At 44.7% G+C, this 27,470-nt stretch overlaps 2 protein-coding genes and 1 pseudogene across 14 annotated transcripts in view; 1 reads left to right on the forward strand and 2 right to left on the reverse strand.

Moving 5' to 3' along the window:
- Positions 1–24,053, reverse strand: part of LOC147623566 (protein FLOWERING LOCUS D-like) — an 84,697-nt gene extending 60,644 nt beyond the window's left edge. For 4 of the 13 annotated variants that reach the window (XM_086820136.1, XM_086820138.1, XM_086820133.1 and 1 more), the window contains exons 1-3: positions 21,904–24,053; positions 20,871–21,792; positions 20,661–20,746 (exon numbers count right to left, since the gene is read on the reverse strand). In XM_086820136.1, the coding sequence (XP_086676262.1) occupies positions 20,969–21,792; positions 21,904–23,710 (2,631 nt within the window). In that variant the 5' untranslated portion in view covers positions 23,711–24,053 and the 3' untranslated portion in view covers positions 20,661–20,746; positions 20,871–20,968. Of the gene's footprint in view, positions 1–20,472; positions 20,747–20,817; positions 21,793–21,903 lie in introns of those variants that run through there. The other 9 variants (XM_086820129.1, XM_086820125.1, XM_086820127.1 and 6 more) reach the window with 4 other exon arrangements.
- Positions 13,246–14,888, reverse strand: LOC147623567 (uncharacterized). The gene has a single exon (XM_086820123.1). The coding sequence runs from the start codon at positions 14,645–14,647 to the stop codon at positions 13,856–13,858; it is 792 nt and encodes a 263-aa protein (XP_086676249.1). The 5' UTR covers positions 14,648–14,888; the 3' UTR covers positions 13,246–13,855.
- A 2,926-nt stretch (positions 24,054–26,979) lies between the features above and the next one.
- Positions 26,980–27,470, forward strand: part of LOC147623568 (uncharacterized) — a 966-nt pseudogene continuing 475 nt past the window's right edge.

Below are 27,470 nucleotides of genomic sequence, written 5' to 3' on the forward strand. Positions count from 1 at the left end.
TACTCTCTCTCTCTCTCTCTCTCTCTCTCCACATTATAGAGTACCCTGTACTTTCTTTCTTTTTTGTATCCATTTGATGTCCATTGAGACATGATGATGATGTACATAGGTTTTGTCTCATAGGTCATTTTTTGGCCTTTAGAAGACGTTAATAAAATCTTTCTTTTTTTCTTTCTCTCTCTCTCTCTTCACAAACTCACACCATGGATCTCTTTGATCCCCCATAACTCAGGCTTGTACTTGTGCAAACCCTAACCCTTACCTACAGGATGATGGTTCCATATGTGATGATGCCATTGCCCATGACGTTGTTACTCCAGTAATTTAGGACAGTTCACTAGATGAGGTTCCCATTGAGCCATATGATGATGATGATCATGGTTATGATACGGTTCCCATTGAGCCATATGATGTTGATGATCATGCTTAATTTTTCACTAGATGAGGTTCCCATTGAGGATGATATATAGTGTACATTCATGGTCACATGCATAATAATGGTCAGATTTGTGATGCCTTGCCACTTGATGCTATTGCATTGGATCTGACTATGGTTTGATACGGATTTGGATAATTTGAACCTTTTAATGATCCAACAATCTGCCCATCCAATCTATCACCACAGTGCATGTTTTGCCTCGGCGAAAACCCTAACCCTAACCCTAATTCTCATCATTGTCAGAATGAAGATCTGTTCATGTCATCGCGCGAAGAGCTCGTTGAGAGGAGCAACTTTGTCTCTTACGACACCTTCAAATTCAAATTGGTTTGAGAGAATTTCAGGAGGATGACTTTTTTGCATAAAAAGGCTTTTCGATTGCTTTTTAAAAGCAAGTTACTTTTTAAAAGTGCTTTTTAAAACCAAAACTTGCTTTAAAGCAAGCCTAAGCTGGCTGTATATAAGTGAGGCATGGGGGGAGGGCTCTAGTGATAACCACAACGTGGGTTTGAGAGGAGGAGGACAAAGAAGCCTTCACTCGTGGGCCTTGGGCGCTAGAGCGTGTGGGAGCGCTCCTAGATACTTGGAGCGAGACCAGTGAAGTTGTAACCAACTTTGTGAAGAGTAAAGAAATACCTACGGGGGTGCCAAAGCAATGGGGGGGGGGGGGGGGCACCAAGAAAAACGGGCAGAAAACGGCTACTTCCAACGGGAAGAAACAGGCGAAATTCGTACCTGATCGTACGGATCCGTACGGTACGATTCGTACATACGGCCAGATCCGTACGACGTGCAGAACTAAGCATGGAACCATGCTAGACTAAAATCTAGACTTTCTAGTACTATACTATGCTGACAATGAGCAAAAAACTGATGCAAAAAGGCTGATTGAATGCAAAAACGCAAACCCTAGTTGTGCTCGTGTCATGGCCCTATGAAAATGGAGCAGTACAAGTGTGGGCATGGTGGTTGCAGAGTCAGAATATTTTATGATTCACATGGGGGGTGCCCGGACAGAGTTTAAGATGTGTGGACATCCCTAGGTGTGAAGGGGGGAACTAGAAACATTAAACTTTAATGTTTATTAAAGTTTGCCCCTAGGCCTTAGTGGCCCTAGGGAACTTATTAAAGTTTGGGGCCCTAGGGATTAATTTATGGAGAGTTTCTCTCTCTTCTCTCTCTCTCTCTCTTCCCTTTTGGGGAGTCGTGGAGCAAAAGGGATTCACAAGCGTGGAAAAGCAGAAGGAAGGGGGCGGCTGCTGATTTCTGTGTTTGATGCTGCTTTTTCTGGTGGGAATTACACAGAGTCCTCTAAGGTGAGGAAAGCTGCCACTTTTCTCAAGGGCAATGCTTTGCAGTGGTGGTCTACTCTTCTTTTACAGGGCATAGCACCCACCACATGGGTCCAATTCAAACAGGTTTTCTCTTCCGTATGGCTCACATCTACATTTGAGGTGGATGTTATGACCGCATGGCACAAGCTGGATGCTTCAAAGTGTGATAGTTTGGAGGATTATAACAAGAAGTTTTGGGAAGCTCTACTCCCAGTGACTTCTTATCGTGCCGTGCCATTATCTGAGCAGGTAGAGAAGTATTGTTGTGGGCTGCCCAAAGAGGTACGAGATTATTGTATAAAGACAAGAGTAACGAACATGTCACAGATGATTGAAAATGCTATGACAGCTAATGCGTTACTCACAGGAGGTTCATCTGGGTTTAAAGGCAGTAAGAAATTGAGCAAGAAAGCTGAAAAAATTGGGCATGCTTCTCGTGATGCTAAAGGGTCTTCAGAGACAAAGTATAAGAAGTTGCCAATGCCCAAGAGGACTTCTGAGGAAAGACAGGCTTTGAGAGATGCTCAAAAGTGTTTTTACTGTACTGAAGAGGGGCATATGTCATTCAATTGTCCCAAAAGAACGTCCAAAAAGGACCCTGACAATAAAGGAGAGCCCAAGCCAAAGAAACCAAAGCCTTCTGCAGGCTTAGTTCCTGATCTTGTGGGGGAGCAGCTAGGTGGTGACGCTACAGAGTTGTGCAGGGCATGGGGCAAAGTGAGAGATCAGAATGCTTTGATCTTCTTTGACACAGGTGCTAGAGCCAACTTCATTTCACCAGATTTGGCTGGCCGATTGGGGATTCGCGCAGAGGAGATGGGGCCGTTACATGAGGCAAATATGGCTTGTCCAGGGTATGCAGAACCCGTTACTCCTATCATTGGGAAGCTTCGGCTTCATTTGCAGGGTTATGTGGACAGCGAAGAGTTCTTCATCATGCCTTTGGATGGCTGTGATGTTTTGTTGGGGATGCCATGGTGCCACAGGGTACATGCGGTGGTGGATACTTACAATAGGAAAATTACTCTGACTCATAGAGGGAAAGAGCATGTATTGGATGTAAAACTCAAAGGGGAATCTGTTCCTATTGTATCCGCTTCGGCGATTTCATCAGTAATGAAAAAGCATCTTTCCGCGTACTTGATTTATGTAAAGGATGCACAGGATGATGAGTCTAAGTCTAATTTGTCAATGTTAGATAAGGACAGGGCTGATTTCTTAAGTGGGTTTCAAGATTGTTTTTCCGAGTCATTGCCAGGAGAATTACCTCCTGAGAGGCCAGAAGATCATGCCATACATCTGATTCCTGGTAGTACTCCACCGAATAGACCGCCGTACCGTGTTAGTGCAGCCCAACAAGAAGAGATTATGAGTCAGGTGCAGGAGCTTTTGAATAAGGGGTTGATACAGCCTAGCTCATCACCCTTTTGCTCACCTGTGCTCTTAGTGCAGAAAAAGGATGGTTCTTGGCGCATGTGTATTGATTACAGGGCGCTGAACAAGAATACCATCAAGAATCGATTCCCCATACCGAGGATCGATGACATCTTGGACCGCTTACAGGGCTCCACAGTTTTTAGTCGTATTGACTTGAAAAGCGGGTATCATCAGATACGCATTAGACCTGAGGATGTGCATAAGACGGCATTCCGAACCACGTTTGGATTGTATGAGTTCTTGGTTATGCCCTTTGGTTTGACGAATGCGCCTGCCACATTTAACAGAATGATGGACAGGATTTTCAGGCCTCATAGAGAGTTTGTGGGCACATTCTTTGATGATATGATTGTGCATTCACGAACTGAGGAAGAGCATAGAAGGCATTTGGCCATTGTGTTTGCAGAACTCAGAAACCATAGGTTGGTGGTTAATGGCAAGAAGAGTGAGTTTTTCTTGCAGGAGATACATTTCTTGGGGCATATTGTGTCTGGTCATGGAGTCCGTATGGATCCAGCAAAGGTGGAAGCAATACTTAATTGGCCAGCTTTGAGGACCGTGCATGATGTACGCAGCTTTTTAGGATTGTGTTCCTATTACAGGCGGTACATACGGCACTTTGCTGAAATTGCTTCACCTCTTCATGCTTTGACGAAGAAAGCAACTCCGTTTAGATGGGCTGATCGGGAAATTACAGCATTCAAAAAGCTCAAAGAAAAGCTTACTTCGGACCCAGTATTGGTGTTACCGGACCTCCGAAAGGCTTTTGTTGTCCAGTGTGATGCATGTGGAAGTAGCATTGGTGCAGTTCTCATGCAAGAGGGACATGTGATAGCCTATGAGAGTAGAGTTTTGCAAGATGCACCAGAAGCATTTACAGGTGTATGAGAAAGAGATGTTGGCTGTAATTCACGCTCTTTCTACATGGAAACACTACTTGCTTGGGGCTGATTTCACTGTGCAGACAGATCATCAGACCTTGCGATATTTCCTCACGCAGACTAAGCTTTCAGAGAAGCATATGCGTTGGGCAAACTTTTTGTCAATGTTTCACTTTCAGATTGTGCATGTGGAAGGCAAAAAGAATGTAGTGGCAGATGCTTTGTCACGCAAGCCACAGGTCTCTGCAGTTTCACTTGCTTATCATCATGAGCTTGATGAAATGAAAGAGCAGTATGCCCATGATGAGGACTTTGAAAGGTTGTATGATCAGATGTCTGAGGGTCAGCGGCATGAGCATTACACTCTCAGAGATGGGTTTTTATTGATGCATGGCAGACTGTGTGTTACCAGGCCATTGCGACTCAAGGTTATGATTGAAAGTCATGCTCCACCGTATGCAGGTCATAGAGGTATTGACGCCACGGTCAAAGCAGTGGAGACTTTCTTTTATTGGCCAACCTTGAGAAGAGATGTTGATGCCTTTGTGAGGCAATGCATCTTATGTCAGAAGGTAAAGTTTGACCGTCAGAAGACACCTGGGTTATTACAGCCTTTACCTATTCCGGATAGACCTTGGGAGAGCATTGCTATGGATTTTATATTTGATCTTCCACGGACACAAACGGGAAATGATGGCATCTAGACTATCATATGCAGGTTCAGTAAGCAGGCTCATTTCATTCCCGTGCGGAAGACAATTAAAGTGGATCATATGGTGAAGTTGTTCCTGGCGAACATCTTCAAGTATCATGGCTTGCCTACGTCTATCATTAGTGACCGTGATCCACGGATGACGAGTTTGTTCTGGAGAGGGTTGTTTGACAACATGGGTACAACTCTCAAGTTTTCATCGTCATTTCATCCACAGACAGATGGTCAGTCAGAAGAGGCTAACTCTACAGTGTTGGATCTTCTCAAGTGTTATGTGTCAGAGCACAAGCAACAATGGGAAAAGTATCTTCCTTTGGTGGAGTTTGCATATAACAACACTGTACATAGCTCGACAGGCAAGGCGCCTTTTGAGATTGTAGAAGGAGGGAAGAAGGTTCCACCCATTTTGCATACAAAGGATAAGATCTTTGAGGCTGATCAGTATGTGGAGAGCTTGGATGAAGCTTATCGGAGAGTTAAGTTGGCCCTCCAGAAAACTCAGCAGAAGCAAAAGAAAGCCGCAGACCGTCCACAGACGTGATTTACAGTTTGCATTGGGTGATTGGGTTCTTTTGCGCTTTGAAAAGGCTAGACTCAAGAAGATGAAGGGTAAAGAGCGCTTATTCCCTAAGTTGAGCATGCGATATTATGGGCCTTTTCAGGTTTTGGAAAAGATTGGTGAGGTAACTTATCGTTTGAAGTTACCAGATCACTGGAGGATTCACAATGCTTTTCACGTGAGTCTTCTTAGACCTTTCCGTGGGGATGTGCCTGAGGATGTATCAGATGAGGCTCAGCCGGAAGTTGAGGAACTTGATGAGGTTCTGATTCCCGAGCAGATACTGGCACATAAAGAAAGGAAGGTACGAGGTAAAGTTTCCCGTCGCTATCTTGTGAAGTTCAAGAACTATTCACCGATGGATGCGAAGTGGATGGAGGAAGGTGACTTAACAGATTCACCTCAGGTTTTGCAGCTTTATCTCGATGCCTTTGAGTTAGAGCCGACTCTTATTGTGGCTCATTCAGGTTCAGCAGAGCATGGGTCTGGGGCATTACCTGATGCTCAAGAGGGGGGTAGCACCTCCACTCCCTTGATACAGACAGGCTCAGATGACATCTAGAGGTCGCTTGGTGCAGATTTTATCTCACCCGAAGGTACTGAGGCTGACAGTATATCTGTTTATGGGACTTCTATGATATATGTGTACTAGTCACATGGAGATTTCTGTGGATATGTATGGTTCACAGTGGTATACAACTTGGACTATTACTATGCCATTGGATTGCAGTGAATATTGATACATGTGTATGGCTCAGAGAGATTGGGACGCTCATCTTGCCATATGTATATTTCACTTTGGATATTTTGATGCATCACCAGAATGCAATCGAGGACGCTTGCCATTTTTCAAGAGGGGGGTATGTCATGGCCCTGTGAAAATGGAGCAGTACAAGTTTGGGCATGGTGGTTGCAGAGTCAGAATATTTTATGATTCACATGGGGGGTGCCCGGACAGAGTTTAAGATGTGTGGCCATCCCTAGGTGTGAAGGGGGGAACTAGAAACATAAAACTTTAATGTTTATTAAAGTTTGCCCCTAGGCCTTAGTGGCCCTAGGGAACTTATTAAAGTTTGGGGCCCTAGGGATTAATTTATGGAGAGTTTCTCTCTCTTCTCTCTCTCTCTCTCTTCCCTTTTGGGGAGTCGTGGAGCAAAAGGGATTCACAAGCGTGGAAAAGCAGAAGGAAGGGGGCGGCTGCTGATTTCTGTGTGTTTGCTGCTGTTTTCTTCTACTTAATCAACTGTACTTTCCCACGTGTGCAGTCCGTACAGCACTGTACGACTGCAAGTACAGGCTGCTGCTGAAATCTGCTGCAAACGTACTTCTTCTCTGCTGGATTCTCTGCGCCCAGGCCCTACACAGGTTGTACCAGCAAGTACTCAGCAAGTACAGTACTGTACGGCTGCCGTACAGTGTACGGACAGCCAGGTACAGCAAGTACAGTGCTGCAGGTGGTGCAGACAGGTGCTGGACAGGCCTGTGTACTCAGATTCAGGCGACCAGAATCAGGACAGCAGACCGTTTGTGCAAGTACAACTCCTGGCACGTATCCCGAGGTGGTACAGACGGGTACAGTGCTGATTTTCAGATCTGTAATTTCAAGGACAGCATAAGAGTGAACATCAGGAGGAGGATACAGGCAAGTACAAGCACATGTGTGAAGCAGGGTTGTGGATACAAGTGCCTGCAAGTACAAATTGGTGCTGTTGCTTCCTCCAGTGCTGTTTCACGAGCTGAACTTGGTAAGCTCTGTTCCTGTTCAACTATCTCTCTTTCTACTGCTTGATGTCTGTTGCAGATATGTGTTATCTGGCCCCTTGTGAGAGGAGGGGTATGGCAGATTGACAAGGGTTGAGACAGAGTTTGGACAGCACATGTATGTTTGAGCTGAGATGATGTATCATGCACTTGAGTTATGCCAGATGTATGCCCATGGCTGGCCTGCTTAGTGATCTTGGCTGATCAGAGGGAGGCACAGTGTGTTATTGTGGAACACAGATCTGTGTGCATAGATCCTCTGTGCTGAGAAGGAATTCGTGGGCCGTCAGATTGGACTTACAGGTGTAAACTCTTGGCTGATCTTTGTGTTGTACTCAGCCTTTCATATTATTATAATTGAATAAAGAAATACCGCAAGGGGCGCCAAGCTTTGGGGCCAACAGGTGTCGCTGTGTTTTCAGATTTGGGCACTCTAGCTCCAATCTGTGTTCTTTTCACATCTAGACTACAAGTGGACGGGTGATTGCTAATCTACCGCACTCTGGTTTTCTATCAGAGGCCGGTTTCAGCTCGCAAACCCTAATCTGTTGATTTACATGCAAACCGTAGCGTTGATGCAAATCTTTTCGTAGGAAGAACCTAGACATGCTCTGATACCAATGTAACATCACTACTATGCGGAAGTGTGCTTAATGATGATTAATGAAAAGCAATAAAAATTAACGCTAATCACATGCTCATGACACAGAGAAGTAGAGAGAAGGAGAAGAGAGAGAGCTCTTGACCTAACCTACTCCTAGTAAAAACGGCCTTCAGAAACTTAACGGACAATGAAACAAACACTCACACACAAAACACTTCAACACCTTTGAAGACCTGAAAAGGAAAACAAACATGGGGAGCTAGAGTGCTCCTGCAAACAGTACACGGACACCGATTGGCCCCAAATCGTAGTGGCGCCCCTTGCGGTATTTCTTTAATTTAATCAAATTTGAGTACAAAGTACAACTTGTAGAATCCTCCACCAACAAGATCCCTTGTAGTTTCACCCAGGTCTTCCAAATGAGTGCTTAGCAAGCCTTACCCCATGCCTTCTTCATCAAGAGCCCTTCTCAAAGCCCTAACCCTTGATCTTTGTCTTCAAAAGCCTTCAAACTAAGTCCTCTTAGGGCCTCGCACACACTCAAGGCTCAAGACTCACTAGCTGGCACCTCTCATGGCGCCCTTGCTCTCTTGCAAGTCTCTCTTGGATGTGTCCCACATGTGCACTTCTGCCTCTCCCACAATCCGCCTCCTTCCGAGAGAGAGAGAGAGAGAGAGAGAGAGAGAGAGAGAGAGTAAACAATGGCCAACTGTCTCTGTCCAACAACACGTCTCTGCTCCGCCTGCAATCTGCCACCTGTGTGTTTGCTGTGTGCTATAGCACAGCCCGCCAGTCTTCCCACGAGAGCAGACTTCCATATTGGTGTGACATGAAGATCAATCATCTCTTAGATCCCATGCATATCTTCAATAATATGGCAATAAATATTTGGGACCATTTAATTAGTAAAAGAGATACAAAGGCAAAAACCATTTCTGTTACCCATAGATGTAGACAAAGTTATCCATAGTTGCAGTTATAGTTCATGGTGCGGCCAACTGTGAACCATACCCAACTTTACCATCTCATGTGACTAGTACACAATATCATAGAAGTCCCATTACTGTCAACCTAAGTACCTTCGGGTGAATACAGAGATGTCACCAAGCAACTCCTAGATGACAACTGAGCCTGTCTGTAACAAGGGAGCGGAGGTGCTACCCCCCTCTTAAGCATCAGGCAATGCTCCAAACCTATGCTATGCTAAACCTGAATGAGCCGTAGCAAGAGTCGGCTCCAACTCAAAGGCATCAAGATAAAGCTGCAATACCTAAGGTGAATCTGCTAAGTCACCCTCCTCCATCCACTTCGCATCCATCGGTGAATAGTTCTTGAACTTCACAAGATAGCAACGGGAAACTTTACCTTGTACCTTTCTTTCCTTGTGTGCCAGTATCTGCACGGGAATAGAACCTCATCAAGTCCCTCCGCTTCCGTCTGAGCCTCATCTAATACATCCACGGGCACCCAAAACCTGCTTGTACTCCACCCAAGTGGTAGGCACAAGTCCCTCATGAAGCATAGTAGATCACCACTGCTAAACATAGAAAGAAGCTGTCTTCCAAACCCATGAAGCCTCCGTGATGATACCACTAGTGACAAAGTGTCGAAAGCCATAGCCTTCAATCCATCTCTTGCACCATAACACTTCAACTGCTTCTTGTTCCTGGCTGACTACTTCCTGTCTTGGGTGTCTTTTCACATGAGCTTCATCTTTAGCTTTTGCTCTTCACCTCATATAGGCAAAGACACACAATCCTGCATTGCACTGTCTCACGCACTTCCTTTTCACTTTCCATATGTTGAAGCTTTTGATGTGACAACCACGGGCTCGCCTCCTTGAGAAAGTAGGCGATACCCCGACAATGGAACCATGAAACCGGCCTTCAAAAACTTGATGGGCGGTCAAACAAACACTCGCACACAAAACACTTCAACACCTTTGAGGACCTGAAAAGGAAAACAAACAGGGGGAGCTAGAGTGCTCCTGCAAACAGTACACGGACACTGATTGGCCCCAAATCGCAGTGGTGCCCCTTGCGGTATTTCTTTAATTTAATCAAATTTGAGTACAAAGTACACCAACATGATCTCTTGTAGTTTCACCCAGGTCTTCCAAATGAGTGCTTAGCAAGCCTTACCCCATGTCTTCTTCATCAAGAGCCCTTCTCAAAGCCCTAACCCTTGATCTTTGTCTTCAAAAGCCTTCAAGCTAAGTGCTCTTAGGGCCTCGCACACTCAAGGCTCAAGACTCGCTAGCCGGCACCTCTCATGGCGCCCTTGCTCTCTTGCAAGTCTACCTTGGATGTGTCCCACATGTCCACTTCTACCTCTCCCACAGTCCGCCTCCTTCCAAGAGAGAGAGAAAGAGAGAGAGAGAGAGAGAGAGAGAGAGTAAACAATGGCCAGTTGTGTCTGTCCAGCAACACGTCTCTGCTCCTCTTGCAATCTGCCACTTGTGCGTGCTGTAGCACAGCCCGCCAGTCTTCCCACGAGAGCAAGAGAGAGAGAGAGAGAGCGAAAGTAATCCAGCCTTGCCCTCTCTTGCAGCCCGCTAGTCGCCCAGAGAAAGAGCAAGCATGTGGGTACAGCCCGCCGAACGAGAGAGAGAGAGAGAGAGAGAAAAAACCCCCTCAGCCCTGTGTGTCTCCTGTCCTGCAGCCGCCGGCTTGCTGTCCTCCTGTCCTGCAGACCTGCGTAGCTTTTCGCAAGAGAAAGAGAAAGACCCACGCAGTCCAGCCATCTTTCCCCTTGCGCAGCTTTGCGCCTGTTTGCCTATGTATTCTGCAGGGCAGACCGCCAGCCAAGGAGAAGCGCCACACACCACCACACGTCGATTCCACCACCTCACCCCTTTTTAACAATAAGGAGGGGATTCAGCCCGCTTTTCTCCAAAAAGCTAAGACTAATAGCAAAAGCGCATCCTCCCAAAAATATTATTTTAAATCGTCAAAGGTTATAAAACCTTATAAACTTAAATCCTTTTGTCCCCTTCACACTTGGGGCTGTCCACACATGGGTTTCCTTCTCAATTCCAAACTGATGCCCTTTCACACTGTCCACCATGTCCCCGTGCCCACCTGCATACTGCCCAGAGAAAAACACAGGGTCGTAACATACCCCCCTCTTGAAAAATAGCAAGCGTCCTCGATTGCACTCAATGGCACAGTAAGACATCTTATGAGCAAAGACTCCCCATATGACAAAAGCAATGGCCCTCAAGTGCATCTGGGTGATGAAAAAAAAAGGTCACACCATCACGTCAAAGTGACAAACAACTCTTGCTTGTTCCTTCAGAACCTGCAACAAAAGTCTAAAACCAAGTGGAAACACGTAACCTGTGTTAGCCAAAAACAAAATCATGCATCATTCTACATATGACAAACAGAGTCATGACACATATATGCATTCGCAAACAATATGCTCCTCAAGATGCTCTACCTACTCCAAAATAACAGTCTAAGGGCTACTCGCAAGCCTTACGCCCATGGACATCCCGCAGGACCCACAACTGGAGGTACAACATGAGCATATGAAAGCACTCAATGCATCCAAACAATACATCCACTAAGTACTTTCCACATGTCTCATGGCCATCCCACAGGAGTCACACCCAGTGGTGCATCCATGCACATAATAAAGTACTTGATGTATCATACCAACATACATGCCTCACACGACACAATCCAGAGTATTACCCATGTATTCTCAAGAGTACGAGGATCCAATGGCACCGGAATACAATAATACCTCAGAAAGTGTATGCATACATGCACAAATAGAGTTCGTTCCATATATCCATGAACCAAACCAACTCTAGGACTACTCGCAAGACTTATGCCCTCCATAGAGTCTCGAAGTGTTAGCTCAGGTTGCCTCAGACTTTGAGCTCAACCAAACCATGCCATTCTAAAGGAGACCAACTCCACAAATAGCATTATCTCAAGATCCAATTGACCAATCCTGTGGTCAAGAACAGCCAGAACCATATGACAAAGATCAATGTCCCAATCTTCCTCAGTCATACCTTAGTTCCGAAGGCAAAAACCATTTCTGTTACCCATAGATGTAGACAAAGTTATCCATAGTTGCAGTTATAGTTCATGGTGCGGCCGACTGTGAACCATACCCAACTTTACCATCTCATGTGACTAGTACACAATATCATAGAAGTCCCATAAGCAGATGTACTGTCAGCCTCAGTACCTTCGGGTGAATACAAAGATGTTACCAAGCGACTCCTAGATGACAACTGAGCCTGTCTGTAATAAGGGAGCGGAGGTGCTACCCCCCTCTTGAGCATCAGGCAATGCTCCAGACCTATGCTCTACTGAACCTGAATGAGCCGTAGCAAGAGTCGGCTCCAACTCAAAGGCATCAAGATAAAGTTGCAATACCTAAGGTGAATCTGCTAAGTCACCCTCCTCCATCCACTTCGCATCCATCGGTGAATAGTTCTTGAACTTCACAAGATAGCGACGGGAAACTTTACCTTGTACCTTTCTTTCCTTGTGTGCCAGTATCTGCTCGGGAATAAGAACCTCATCAAGTCCCTCTGCTTCCGTATAAGCCTCATCTAATACATCCACAGGCACCCAAAACCTGCTTGTACTCCACCCAAGTGGTAAGCACAAGTCCCTGATGAAGCATAGTAGATCACCACTACTAAACATAGAAAGAAGCTGTCTTCCAAACCCATGAAGCCTCCGTGAAGATACCACTAGTGACAAAGTGTCGAAAGCCATAGCCTTCAATCCATCTCTTGCACCATAACACTTCAACTACTTCTTGTTCCTGGCTGACTACTTCCTGTCCTGGGTGTCTTTTCTCCTGAGCTTCATCTTTAGCTTTTGCTCTTCACCTCATATAGGCAGAGACACACAATCCTGCACTGCACTGTCTCACGCACTTCCTTTTCACTTTCCACATGTTGAAGCTTTTGATGTGACCACCACGGGCTCGCCTCCTTAAGAAAGTAGACGATATCCCGGCAATGGAACCATGAAACCGGCCTTCAGAAACTTGACGGGCAGTGAAACAAAAACTCGCACACAAAACACTTCAACACCTTTGAGGACTTGAAAAGGAAAACAAACAGGGGGAGCTAGAGTGCTCCTGCAAACAGTACACGAACACCGATTGGCCCCAAATCGCAGTGGCGCCCCTTGCGGTATTTCTTTAATTTAATCAAATTTGAGTACAAAGTACAACTTGTAGAATCCTCCACCAACATGATCTCTTGTAGTTTCACCCAGGTCTTCCAAATGAGTGCTTAGCAAGCCTTACCCCATGTCTTCTTCATCAAGAGCCCTTCTCAAAGCCTTAACCCTTGATCTTTGTCTTCAAAAGCCTTCAAGCTAAGTGCTCTTAGAGCCTCGCACACACTCAAGGCTCAAGACTCGCTAGCCAGCACCTCTCATGGTGCCCTTGCTCTCTTGCAAGTCTACCTTGGATGTGTCCCACATGTCCACTTCTGCCTCTCCCACAGTCCGCCTCCTTCCAAGAGAGAGAGAGAGAGAGAGAGAGAGAGAGAAAGAAAGAAAGATTTTATTAACATCTTCCAAAAGACCGAACTCGGTCTACGAGACAAATTAGTGTACCTGTATAGGGTATCCTCTGTCATCCCAACAAAATAAAAAAGTACTGAACTAAAAAGCTGAATCTGGGTATGCAATAAGTACAATGAGTGGGGGAGGGGATGGAGCTCTACTACTAGGAGAATGCAAAGCTATATGCATGGAGTATACAATCATGATATGCAACCTAGCTCATAGTTACCAGGGGACGGGGACGGGGACGGGGACGGCTAAAGGTAGGGGACGGGGACGGGGGGTGGGGACGGCACTCAAAATTGTTAATTTTAGAGGAGTAAAGAATCAAGATTAATCAATCAATAACAACAAGCTTTCTAACTCCAAAAGTTATGAATCATGATACACATTACATTTAAAATTAAATTACGCTACGAGGTGCAAGAGTCAAGAGTCAAGACTTGCAAAGTCGGAAAAGAAAGACTTTAAAGTTGATAACATTAAATAGATATACTCAAAAGTTGGGGCCTAGGCGATACAAAATATAAGTCACTCGCGGGCCTAGGCGATACAAAATATAAGTCACTCGCTCTCATACTATGCGCTCCCAATAAGAGAGGTGCTAGCCTCATGATCATGAGTGCGTGAAGTGTGGATGGGGTTTGTGTCATCCGATGAAGGCTCATGATGAGAACCATCTGTCCCACCTTCCTGTGCAATAGTTGTAGCTGCCTCCTCCTGTTCCATCTCCCACTGTGTAAAAGTATCGGCATTGCATCTTGCACTCTTGCCAAGCATGCGCAAGTTTGCGCTAATGAAGACAAGATCATTAGCTCTTTCCACCCCAAGCCGATTTCTTTTCTTTGATGAAATGTGGCTGTAGGAGGACCATAATTGCTCTAGGCAAGAAGAGCTAACGGACTGGCTCAAGATCCGGATCGCCAACTGTTGTAGCTCTGGTCCATTTGATCCGAAGTCCTCCCACCATAATGCTGCACCAACCTTGAATCTGTCCTGCTGCGCATCTGCACATCCATATGAGCCTTGAAATGCCCTGTAATTAGAGAGCTGGTCTCTAATTTTGCGCCTGATTTCTGCATCCGGTGTGAGGCGATCCAAGATGAGTCTCCAACCGTTGCTCACCTCTTTATCACCCTCCCGCCCTTTTCCCTGAAATTCTGGGTCCACCATAAAAGCAGCTGCATGTAAAGGAGAGGAATATGAGCTCCATCTCGCCACACAAAGCGAGTGGATCTCCTCATATCTATCTACGTCTGGCTCAAGCTTCTCAAGACTCTCTATCATCTGGTCCATGGCTTCATATACTTTGCCGATGCATGGCTGCATAGCATCAACAATCCTGAGCAAGTGGACAATGGGATGCACCATGGCGTCAGTGCGCTTGAGGTCCTCCCAAAAATCAGCATCGTCGACCTTTTTCTTGCATGAAATCCCTACCTGTGTGAGGAGCAAAACTCATCACTGATGAATAGTTGCCGCACGGCACCCTGACAATCCTTCAAGCGATGCAACATAAGAAAGTTGTATGCAAAGCGAGTGTCCGAGTACTTGAGAAGGACCTTTGTGAACCTCTTCCCAAACTCGGATCGAAGGTATGTGTGATTGTTGATGAAGGTCACAATTGCACATGCATCATCAATCACCGATTCAATCCATGACAATTTCCCAATATCTTTCAAAAGATTATTGAGACAATGTGCCATGCAAAAAGAGACGGTCATTTGAGGATACATACTCTCAAGAATAGCTCCCGCTGCCCTATTTGTCACCTCACCATCTGTGACGAAACCGATCACACATTCGGGGCCGATAATCTCGACAGCACTACTCCACTCAGCAGCAAGTATATCTGCACTCTTTCCCGTCCCTGAAGCATCATGTGAGGAGACAAAGTACATCTCTCCCCATGAGTATGCCACAAGGCCATGGATAGACCTTTTCCGCGTGTCACTCCATCCGTCTGCAATCAAAGAGACTCCATTGCGAGCCCATTGTCTCTTTGTGTTTGCCGCCGCTTGCTCAACAAGGCGTTTCTCCTTGTCAAGCATAGTGGTCCGCAAGGTTTCAGAGGATGGAGGTGTGTAGTGAGGACCGTACTCGTCGCCAATCTTCTTCACCATCGTTTTGAAGTAGTCGGCCCTATTTATCATTTCAAAAAAAAAGAGAGTAAGTAATTAGAATGGCAAAATGGTGACCCGTGAATCGTGACTCGTGAGACATGATGATGAAATCATGTGAGTGAAATACGTACCGTGCCACACGAAAAGCAATGTGGTCATGAAAAAAGAAGCGGGCCACCGCGGCATCAACCTCCTCCTCCTTTTTGGGATCCCAACTCCCCTCAAGAGTACTTTGCCGACGAGAGAGAGAGGGTGGACTAGGTTGCGGCATTGAGAAGGCGGCTTGTGTGAAGCCACGAGTAGTGCCACGAGGAGGACGTGGTAGAGGGGTAGATGAAGATGCACCACCACCCGATGTAGAACCTGATGTTTGGGTTGGAGTGACATAAGTGTTGGGATCCACTCCACGCACCCTTTGGCTTGCATTCAAAGCTTGATGGGCGGCAAGCTTTGCAAGAAGCTCCTTTCTTATCTCCGGTGTGACCCGCTCACAAAATTTCACCTCATGACCGGGCTCATGCAACAAATGGGCCCTCACCCTATTGGCCCCACCCACACGGTTATATGGGCAAAGCTTGCATGTCCATGGACGTGCACCCCCCGCATGAGTAGGAGGCTCGAAGTTGACCTCATCCCACCATGACCACCCATCCGTTCTACTTCTACCGCCCGCACGAGAAGAGGATGCCATGAATAGTTAGTAACTTAGTAGTAGTCTAGTAGAAGAGGGTGGAGAGAGCTTAGAGGGTAGAGTAGGAGAAGAGGTAGAGGGAAGATTGAAGTAGTCTAGTAGAAGAGGGTGGAGAGAGCTTAGAGGGTAGAGTAGGAGAAGAGGTAGAGGGAAGATTGAAGTAGTCTAGTAGGAGAGGGTGGAGAGGAAGGTGGTGGAGTAGGAGAGGGTGGAGAGGAAGGTGGTGGAGTAGGAGAGGGAGATAGTGGAGAGGAAAGCTTGAGTAGGAGAGGGAGATGGTGGAGAGTCTAGAGGTACATCATCATTCATGGAAGGCTTGAGCAATGAGTAGAAGATGAGTAGCATAAGCCCATTATATAGCATATGGCAGCTCTCTCTCTCTCTCTCTCTCTCTCTCTCTCTCTCTCTCTCTCTCTCTCAAACGGCCAGCCTCAAACGACTGGCCGCCAACGGCTAGTAGCCGTTGCCCGAAAAAAAACGGCTAGTTTTCTGTAGCCGTTGCGCCGTTTGCAGGCGTCCCCCGTCCCCAGCTGACAACGTCCCGCCGTCCCCTCCGACGGGGACGCCCGTCCCCTTGCCACGTCCCCTCCGTCCCGTCCCCTGGGCCGTCCCGCCTCCGTCCCGCGCCTGCAGTTAATCGGGACGGCGTTCCCACGTCCCATGTGGGCGTCCCGCCGTCCCCCTGTCACTATGACCTAGCTAGCACCATCTTGTACCATACTGGGGGTATAAAATGGTATACATCAATGAAGGGGGTGTCCACAGCTCCCTGAAGAACATGCTTGGGTCTGCTCTGAAGCGAGCCAGTCACTCCGCACCCTCTATGAAACTGAGCTCTGATCTCTGTCATCTCTCTCTGGTATGGCGTGGTGTTTGAAAGCGAGGTGTCCTCTGTCTCCTGCAGGTTCTGAGTGTCTCTGCTCTCTAGAGAGTAATTCCCTGCTGTGTAGGGCTGGGAACACCTAGTATATATTACTCAATGAATGAGTAATTACTAATTACCATGATTGTCATAGATCCAATGTAGATCTAGACTATGAATGCTATGATTGAACTAATGCTTTTTCTCCTAGTATATACTATGTGGAAGCGTGCTTAACGATGATTAATGCAAAGCAATAAAGATTAACGCTAATCACATGCTCATGACATAGAGATGTAGAGAGAGAGACTCTTTACCTAACCTACTCCTAGTATATATAACTGAATGAAAAAGTAATTAGTAATTACAATGATTGTCGTAGATCCAATGTAGATCTAGACTGTGAATGCTATGCTTGAACTAATGCTTTTTCTCCTTTGTGCGTTAATGGAAAACGTTGCTTTGGAGATGTACTTGGCTGATCCAAACTGTTAGACTGCATGTCCTTGGTCTTGGCTGTGCAATCTTTGCCTTTGAATGCTAAGAATGACTCGTGGCTTGCCTTTATATAGGGATGTCTATAGCAAGTCGTAACCAGGTCGGTTTTCACTTCTAAGGCCATAAAAAGTCATCAAAAATGTCATAAAGTTGTTCATATTGTGCCCATAATATGTCCCAACCATTGGTGCATGTCCTCAGCACCTTTGGGCACCTATAAGGTTACCAAAATGACCTAGTCTGCGCATAATTCTCCTCTACCTTTACACTTTAGGTGGTTGTGAGGAATAATCATGTCTACGTGGCACCGGATTAAGACATCCAATGTGACATTGCGGAAGCCTTGATGCGGTTAATCACAAGCCTTAAGCACCCTGTAGGAACATTAACGCAAAACGCATAAGAGAGAGATAGACAGGCTTTCCAATATGATGTATTATGTGCATAGGAAAGGTCACATAAGCCATAGGCCTTCCGAAAAGGGCTACTGACTACTTCTGCTGCCTATACATGATCCAACTCCAAGATGGAGAGAGATGAAATGATGCAAAAGATGCTACTTCTATTTACATGATCTTTGGATGCTAGTCATCTAGCTTCAACTGCTGTCCACCAATTGATTTGTCCTCTAACATGACATGTGTGACATAAAATGCCCAACTCTTCACCATAAATGCTGCTGACTCTCGCCGGCTCTACTACTGTCAACCTCATATATGTGTGTTAAACTGTTGCCGACCTGATGCATGCTCATGAAGATGCCCTAAATGCATCTAATATTGCTGCCTAATAAGGGATATGATCAAGGATTAGCCATGGCATTGCCTTGTGCACTTGACATCCCCTCCTACTGAGCTTGATGACAGGAATCCAACTTTTTGTCTTTGACTTTGAATGACCGCTTCGGGATTCCAACTTTAACATACTTCTTCCTTGGGAACTGAATTGAATCTCTTGTTTAGCCTCTAGTTCCACTGCATGACTATGCATTTGTTCCAATGTTGCCCCCCTGCATGCATACCCTCGTCTCGAAACGCATTGACTTATGGTTGTTGACAAAGACACCTAATTGAGGCGGCTCCTCTTGTTCCCGGGAAGCCACAGAGGTACTCCTTTGAGGACCTACCTTCCATGGGCTCCATGCTGAGAATTCACCTAATGCATGCCTGACCTTCCTGATGCTTCTTAACTACTTGCATTTACCTTGCTTGGACCTGTACACCCCTTATGACAATACCCTTAAGAACTACGACTATGCCCTTGTGGTGCATCATAATAAGAACTATGACTATGCCCTTGTGGTGCAAGTAAGACACCCCTGGGGCGGAGGTTGGTCCTCGCGCAATGAAGGTAGGATGGGTGTGGCTTACTAGTCCTTACAGTACTGCTAGTCCGGGTGTGGGAACTTTACATATTCTAATGTGTGGAGCTATGGGACCAGCAACACTTGGTGATGTGGCTCCACCTGATGCTCTGATACCAATGTGACATTGCGGAAGCCTTGATACCGCTAATCATAGGCGGTAGGAACATTAACGCAAAATGCATGAGAGAGAGAGAGAGAGAGAGAGAGTTTCTCCAATCGATGTATTATGTGCATAGAAAAGGTTACATAGGCCTTAGGCCTTCCCAGAAGGGCTACTCACTACTTCTGCTGCCTATACATGATCCAACTCCAAGATGGAGAGAGATGAAATGATGCAAATGATGCTACTTCTATTTATATGATGTTTGGATGCTGGTTGGCCAGCTTCAACTGCTGTCGACCAGCTGATTTGTCCTCTAACATGACATGTGTGACATAAAATATATATACATAAAATGCCAAAGTCCACACCATAATTACTGATAAATGCTGCTGACTCACACAATGCTGCCAACCTAATATATCTGTGCTGAACTGTTGCTGACCTAATGCATGCTGATGAAGATGCCCTAAATGCATCTAATACTGCTGCCTGATGAGGAACATGATCAAGGAATAGCCATGGCATTGCCTTGTGAACGTGACACATTATAAAGATTGAAGAAGTTATTATTTGGGTACCCTAGACTTAGAGTGTGTGGACAGCTTATAGAATGGGCACCCAATTTTAATGTCTGCGAACACAATTACTCACTAAGAGTGGACATTTGATGCATGTAGGGCATTTGGGTATTTTCTTGACCACTTGTGGGGAGGGACTCATTTCTAAACCCCCATGTAACCCCTATGTGAGGAATTTTTAAGAACTTTTTTCTTTACCTTAAAGGGCATTATTTTCCTAAGGTTTTATGATATAAAAGAGCAGTTTCAGGTGTTGCCACCCTCCATACGGCAGTCGCTAGTTTCTATTTAGAGCGCACATCTCCGTATAGCACAGTACCTTATTTTCTGTACAGCTGCTGCCTTTAGAAACAAAATTAAATGCCTAGGGCCTCTCCCTAGGGCATATTTCCTCCAATTGGTCGCCTCACCCACTGGCCTACCTTGGTCCACTCCCTTTACAAGAATCCCATAAACACATGTGATGCCTAGGGCATTTCTCCACCAATTGACCACCTCACCCATTGGACAGACATGCAGCTCAATGTCCTAGCGTTGACTTATCGCATTGGGCACAACTGCATTAGTCATTGCTGCTCCATATGACATTGAAGGTGAAGGAGTTCAAACTTATACGCCCTCCTGGGGCAAGGGCCTAAACAATTGACCTACTTGGCATCAGTGTGGGTGATGCGTGTGCGAGAGTGCACTAACTTTTTGAAACAATGAAAAAGGAAAAAGTTGCTTACTTTTGAATACCATTTGGAAGGTGCATGCTAGCTATAGTTGTCTCTTGTGTGCAAAAAAAAAAGAGCAGGCGTGCAACCTTTATATGTCTAAAGAATCACCCTTAACCAACAAATATTTTACAGCAGTAACTTTCAAACATTGCACAAGATTTCTTCTAAATATGAGATAAACAACAAAGCACTAACAACCTTCAGCACAAAGTGTGAGCAAGTTAGTAAATCACAAAGTAATCACAATAACAGCTCCTTCCAAACATGATAACTCATTTTAAAAGTGTTAAAACACAAAAGCATAATTGCAATGTGTGAAGCACTAGTCATGGAGTGCAAAATGGCAATGTAGACATCACCAGTTACACAGAAGAGACCACAATAGCAGGGCATGCATCGAATAACAGTAAGAGGAACACATTCAGATGACAACTAACAGCCCACCTGAATGCCGTGACATACACAAAGGAGTGCAGCTTCACAGCTTTCATCCTCCTCATCAACCTTATAATTCCTTCGAGTGGAACACACTGCAAGCAGCAGCAGCATGAAGAAGTCAGTTGAACTCCTTTACAGAAATAGAGAAAACAGAGAGAAGTACCTGTCAAAAAAGTGGCATATGACAAGTTTAAAGACCCACTCCTTCTGTATCACCTTGAATGAATAAGCCTCCTCTCACTGAATATCCCTTAGTGACAATCTTGCCAGACCTTAATACAATCTGTTAGCTATACTCTGAACTATTTTCAATGCTACCTAAGCTGCACATTTTCATCTGCCAATGTTTGCTGCTTTCGCAACTTGATACTAGAACCCCCGTTCAAAATCATGGGAGGGGCTGCTGGCTTCCTTGATGCTCGGCCCCACTTGATAGCTGACACTAAAGAATCTTCTTGGGCACCCAGCCCTCTCCGACCAACTAGTTTGACTCCAAGAGTTTCACATAAGAATACAAAACGCACTTTGTCCCCTCCCCTGATCTCCATCAACTCCATTGCTTGGTGCCGAGATATCATCGTGTAAAGATGCAGTTGTTGCTGCTGATGAATCTGCAGTTGCTGAAATAGAAGCCTTTGTGGCAAAGGTGGCTGATCGGCTATCCCACTGTTGTTGACCTTCTTCCTTGCCCCCATGCCAATCACCACCCTCAAGAGCACTTGCGACTTGGGTTCACTTGTGCGAGGGTCAAAAAGTACAGCAAAGCATCCAAATTCCAAATCAGGTTCCCTGAATAAGTCTGCCAGTAGCACTGCGTACGCTTGTGTATCCTTGGGAATAGCTCGTTCCACTTTTGCAAGCACCGATCTGTTGGCAGCTTGGGCAGCTATATTACCAGCTTCCCGTAGTCCACTTAATAATGCACCATGCATAGTTGCAGGATACCTGCGATTTGTGGCCTCCCCTGCAAAAAACAGCCTGCCATCTCCAACACTCTCTGCTAAAAGGTCATAGTCATCTCCTGAGGCTCCGACGGCAACATTTGAATATGATCCAAAGCTAAGAGGATCCCCGCCCCACCTAGTACATACCGTCTGGATAGGGTCTGGAACAGCAATTCCTTGAGGTTCATAAATTCCTAATGATACAGATACAGATACAGCTTAGCTCATCAAATCATTTCTTCAACTATCTACATTTCCAACCTACTCAGGCCATACAACAAGTGCATGAATGACCCAAAGCATACCTCTTAATATGGCCAGGACACGCTGAATCGCATCTGTGGGGTGCATGATTTCAAAATTAATTGCAGCTTCTCCAGCAACTAGAGCCAATAAAAGCGGGCCACCTGACACAGCAACATAACTGTAAAACAAAAAGAACTCTCCCCGTTGATCCGGACTTTCCGCAAGGTGCCCAAAAGTGTCAACTTCAGAGCCCCAAAAAACGTTAGGGAAAAGCATGGCCACCTTGTTTAACAAACCGAAACCGAGCCTGCGAATTGCATCCAGTTTTCTCTGTGGTAACTCTGGCTCAAACTTGATTGTGTTCTGCTTCAGTACTCCTAATGGAACGGTGCAAAGAGCCATGTCTCCTTCAAAAACTTGGTTAGGGGTTACAACCTGCACTCCACTACTGCCATACCGAATAGAATGCACCTGCTTCCCATAAAAAATCGGTATGCCCTCTGCCAGAGCCGAAACTAATCTCACATTCCCCCCAAGAAGGAAGCAATGGTCACCACCCATCTCATAGGGGTCATCTTGATCCCAAAATGCAAGTGAAAGGTCAGAAAGAAGCCCAGCATTTGCGTATTCTAGGTTAGCAAGGTGCCAATCAAACAGCTGCCTCTCAGGTAGGGTTTCTGCTACCCCTGCATCTTCTCGCAAAGTTTCCAATGTTTGACCTAGTGAGATCCCCTCTGCCACCGCTCCCATCTGCTCTCTCAATTGGTTTGCTCTGTCCAGCAGCTTGTTGAACTGAGCCTCAATTTTGGCATCAATGTCCACCACTAAAGGCAGCCCATTGGGTTGATACAGCGGACACTTCTCGCGTATTTTGTGCAAGGGGAGCATGAGTTGCCTGGCAAGAACACCTAGGGGATTACCATGAAGCCCTGTTATAACACTACCCCCAAGATCAGCTGCTGCAATCTGCCCCCCTCCTTCCATTTTCCTCGTGTAGACCCGGCCTCCAGGTCTATTCCTACCTTCTACAACAGCCACTTTGTGACCAAACGCCAGAAGCTGACGTGCAGCTGCAAGCCCTGCAAGTCCTGCTCCGATGATGATGACTGTCGCCTTTGCTGCCTCCGCTGGGATGGCCGCTTTGATGGTGGGTGCTACCCCAAAATTTATGTAGCCATAGGAAGACAGAAACTTGTAGGCTGCACCTACAAGTACCTTGTGCTGGCTCCTAATGCTTTCCATAACTTGTGCCTTATCCAGCCAAGAGTGAACGTTCTCCCGCCAACGAGCCAGGATGTGATTCCTTACTTCTATGTAATTATCTTGTTCAACATCACCTATAGTTAGCACCACTCCAGCTTCAATCTCTTCCTCTGTCAAGGAGTCCTTGGGAAACCCTATTGATGCAGCAATCATGGCTTCTTTCTCTTTATTTTTATCCAGGTCAAAAATTTTCTTCTTCTTTCCCTTTACAAGAGAAAGATCTGTGCCAAGTTGATGTTGGATCATGGCATCCATGAGATTCTCATCATAGCTTAGGGCCCTTGCCTGCTGTCGAAGAGCTCTCACACTCTTGCCAGTTCCGGTCCATTTTGCTCCTCCATCCAGCCTCTGACCGGCCTGAGTTACAGCATCTGTACGCTTTCTTTTCTTCTTGGCAAGGCTTTCGGGGCTATCGCCAGCTTCAGAGAACCCAGAGGCCAAAGATAAATCTGCCCTCATGAACAAATCAGGCGCCATTTCCACAGAGCTGCTAGGCATATTAACCCTAGCTTCTATTTCGTTAACCATAATGTCCATCGTGTTAGCCCTAGCTTCCACCACGTTAGCCCTGATGTCCACCATGTTAGCGCTGCCGTCTACCATGTTAACCCTAGCTTCTACAGTGTTAACCCTACCCTCAAACGAATCTTGTACAAGACAGGAGAAGAGGTAAAAGCATTTCCATCACTGGTACTGCGAACACTTGTGTCCATGGAAAAGGAAAGTGTATACAGACAGCCCACAGAAATAGTAGGAAACGGTTTACGATGACATACCCCTGCTTTTTAGGCCGGAGAAGAACCGCACCGCAAGATGAGGTCAAAGAAGGCAAAGGCTTCTGTCTGAGATCCGGGCGAAGACACCTTATTTTTCAGTACAAACCTACGACAAGTGATGATGGGTGCCCTGCACTGTTCACCTATAACCCCAAACAGTGACAATGAAATTGCAAACATTTGGGGTTCACTTGTAATAGTAAAATTTACAATTTTTGAAAAATTGCATAAAGTGAATCTACTTAATACTAGATAACTTAAAGGTCTTAGATATTAATAAAAAAAATTTAGAAGGTTTTAAATGGTATCACATTTTAATTGGAAGGTTTTCTAAGGTGAACATGAGGTCCTTAAAGGTAGTAGAAGTTGTCCAATAAGATATGGACAAGTGGGTAGAGTAGGTAGGTGATATTAAATTGAATATTTGGTGATTTTACTATAAAAAACCACTGAACTGACTAACAACTGTTTGACATTTATAAAAAAAATCTTCAGTATGTCAAATCACTCTTTTTATACTTAAATTAATTAATTTTTTTAATATTTTAACTTTACTAAGATAAATCCCAAAAATAAATTTTTTAAATATTTTAACTTTATTTAAGATAAATCCCAAAAACTAATTTTTGGATCAATGACGTTAATATTCGATCAAAAAAAATATGATCAATAATACTATAATGTAAAAAGAGTAAATAAATTAAAATCTAGAAAAATAATTTACATGGTATATAGTTTAAACAAATAACTTACAAAGAAAAGAAAAAATAAAACTTATGAATAAACACAAAAAAAAACTAAGCAAGGTTAGATTAAACAAAAAAACTTACAAAGAAAAATAATATATTAGCAATTAAGATTGTTTGCATGAAGCTTGTACATTATTAAAAACTAACCATCACGATCTCAAGGTGAGAAAACTGATTCACAAACACAAAAACAAAACTAAGCAACTAGAATTTCAAGGTTAGGAAACCAATTCATGAACACAAAAACCCAAATAAATAAGCATAGCTATAGGGCACATGATAAAATTCTTTATTTTAAATTAATTTGGAGATATTCACGGACTAACCTACTTGAAAAAGACTTCTGGATTTATGGCCTTGCAAAGACTTGTGAATTACGGCCTTGCAAATTGGTGGCTATCTACTAATTATGATCTTGCACATTTATCACCTTACACATTTTGGAGGCTCGAATCTGCAAAATAAACAACATTGAGACAATAAGCTATATTTTCTCTCTCGCTCTCTCAGAATCCATGCATGCAAGCTGCAAATGTAGGGCTTCTCATGGCCATGGCAGCCTTTTGTCATCCGACTTCAGAGCCTCCCTTGCAAGGGAAAAAAACACTCAGAAAGCCAACAACTCTCTCTCACACATGCATGTAGCTTTGAAGCACTTCCCGCCAAGCACCAAAAAAGGAACCCTAACAAAAACTGAGCATACGTGAGTGCATGGCAGCAAAAGGATTGATAAAACCAAACAAAAACGTTAATACCCTTATACCAGCATATAACCAGTCATATTCTCTCTCCGATTAAAACACTTAAATTCCTTACAAAACCCCATATTTATCACAACAGAATTCAACATGTTTAATATTAAACCTATAACAAATGTTGGAAAGGGCTTGGACAGGCTAGGAGACATCCTCTCTCTCTCTCTCTCTCTCTCTCTCTCTCTCTCTCTCTCTCTCTCTCTCTCTCTCTCTCTCTCTCTCTCTCTCTCTCTCTCTCTCTCTCGGGCATGCCTGCATGTAGAGAGGGGTAACTGTAGGGCTGCTCATGGCCATGGACAACATTTGTTCCATGGCTTTAAGAGCCTCCCTTGCAAGGGGAAAAAACACTCAGTCTCACGCATGCACGCAGCTTCGAAGCACTTCTCGACAGGCACCAGACAAGGAACCCTAACAAAAACCAAGCATACGTGAGTGCATGGAATCAATATAGGTGCATGGTAGCAAAAGGACTGATAACACCTAACAAAAACGTTAATACCCTTTAGCATCGTATAACCAGCCATATTCTCTTCGATTAAAACACTTAAAATTGCTTACAGAAACCCCATATTTATCATAACAGAATTCAACATGCCTAATACTAAACCTATAACAAATGTTGGAAAGGGCCTGGGCAAGCTGGGAGACATCCTCTCTCTCTCTCTTGGGCATGCCTGCATGCATAGAGGTGTAAAATGTAGGGCTGCTTGTTCCATGGCTTTAAGAGCCTCCCTTGCAAGGGAAAAAGAAAAGGGCATAACACAGAAAAAAACACTCAGACAGACAACATCTTTCTCACTCTCTCGGCCATGCATGCACCCTCGAAGTGCTTAAGGAAATCTCCATAATAGATACCCTAATACAAACCGAGCATATGTAAATGGCTTCTCCACAAGATGCCACATCTTTAAACAACAAAAATGATACAAACCAGAGGCATACTACGAATATGCATGTAACAATAGCTAACGATTGAACGTAACAATAGCAAACGATTAAACGAATAGGCATGTAACAATAGCAAACGATTAAACGAATAGGCATGTAACAATAGCAAACAATTGAATGTAACAATAGCAAACGATTGAATGTAACAATATCAAATGATTGAGAGGAACAATAGCTAAGCACACGATTACATCAATATAGGGCCAAGTTGTGGCTCCCTCATGAGAGGAAGGGGCCGATTCTCAGCCTTGGCCCTTCCACAGGATGCCACTGTGTCAAACAATAAAGCCCAGAAACCCTAATAACCAGAACGTTCACAAAGGAGGCGAGGACTACAAAGGAGGAAGATAAATCATGTTATAAATTGAAATGTTTATTTTTTTATGGTGATGACGCATAAGCAATCAACTTTATTAGCATTGCCTGGCTTTACACGTTTTGTTGCCATATGCAAAAAGAAGGCTAGAAAGCAGAGAGATTCAAGTTTGCACGATTCTGAAGGTGTCTCTAGTAACACCCAAGAGTGTGAAGTAGAGAGAATTAAAAATGCTTGCAGTATGTGGAATGATGCATGGAATATACCTTTTGATTGGGCGCATTTTGATGATGCATGTGGTCGTATATTTTGCACTATATGCCAAAAAATGAGAAAATGTAGAAGTGAATTTGGTACATGTGGATCAGTGAATATACAGTTAAGTGCTATTAGAGTACATGCCTCTTCACACCAGCATAAATGGGCTGCTTACTCTGCCAGCTATGGCAAAAATGCTTTGAAAGAAGGAATAAAGCGGCAACAAGGTGATGTGGACTTGGGAGTTTTAAATTTGTTTCAATGTGCCTACTACATTGCCAAGGAGTATCTTGCTTTTAACAAGTTTTCAAACCTTGTTGAACTAATGTCTATGTGTGGTGTGCAAGCTCTTCCCAAAGAGCTTTATCAAAATGATAAGGCTATAGCCTTGTTTGCCTCATTCATCAGTGAATTGATATGCCAGTCTGTCATCCAAAAAGTGAAGGCTTCTCCTTTCTTTGGACTCATGGTTGATGAATCGACAGATATTTCTGTTATGGAGCATCTTATAGTGTATGCAAGCTACATGCATGATGATGATGTGCAAACTTCTTTTTTGGG

The sequence above is a fragment of the Cibotium barometz genome, chromosome 26 (genome assembly GCF_041138505.1).
Source record: "Cibotium barometz isolate CiBa-2024 chromosome 26, ASM4113850v1, whole genome shotgun sequence".
NCBI lineage: Eukaryota > Viridiplantae > Streptophyta > Polypodiopsida > Cyatheales > Cibotiaceae > Cibotium > Cibotium barometz.

Coding starts and splice junctions, on each gene's coding strand:
- LOC147623567 (XM_086820123.1), bottom strand. CDS start 14,647: ATGGTGCATCCCATTGTCCACTTGCTCAGGATTGTTGATGCTATGCAG.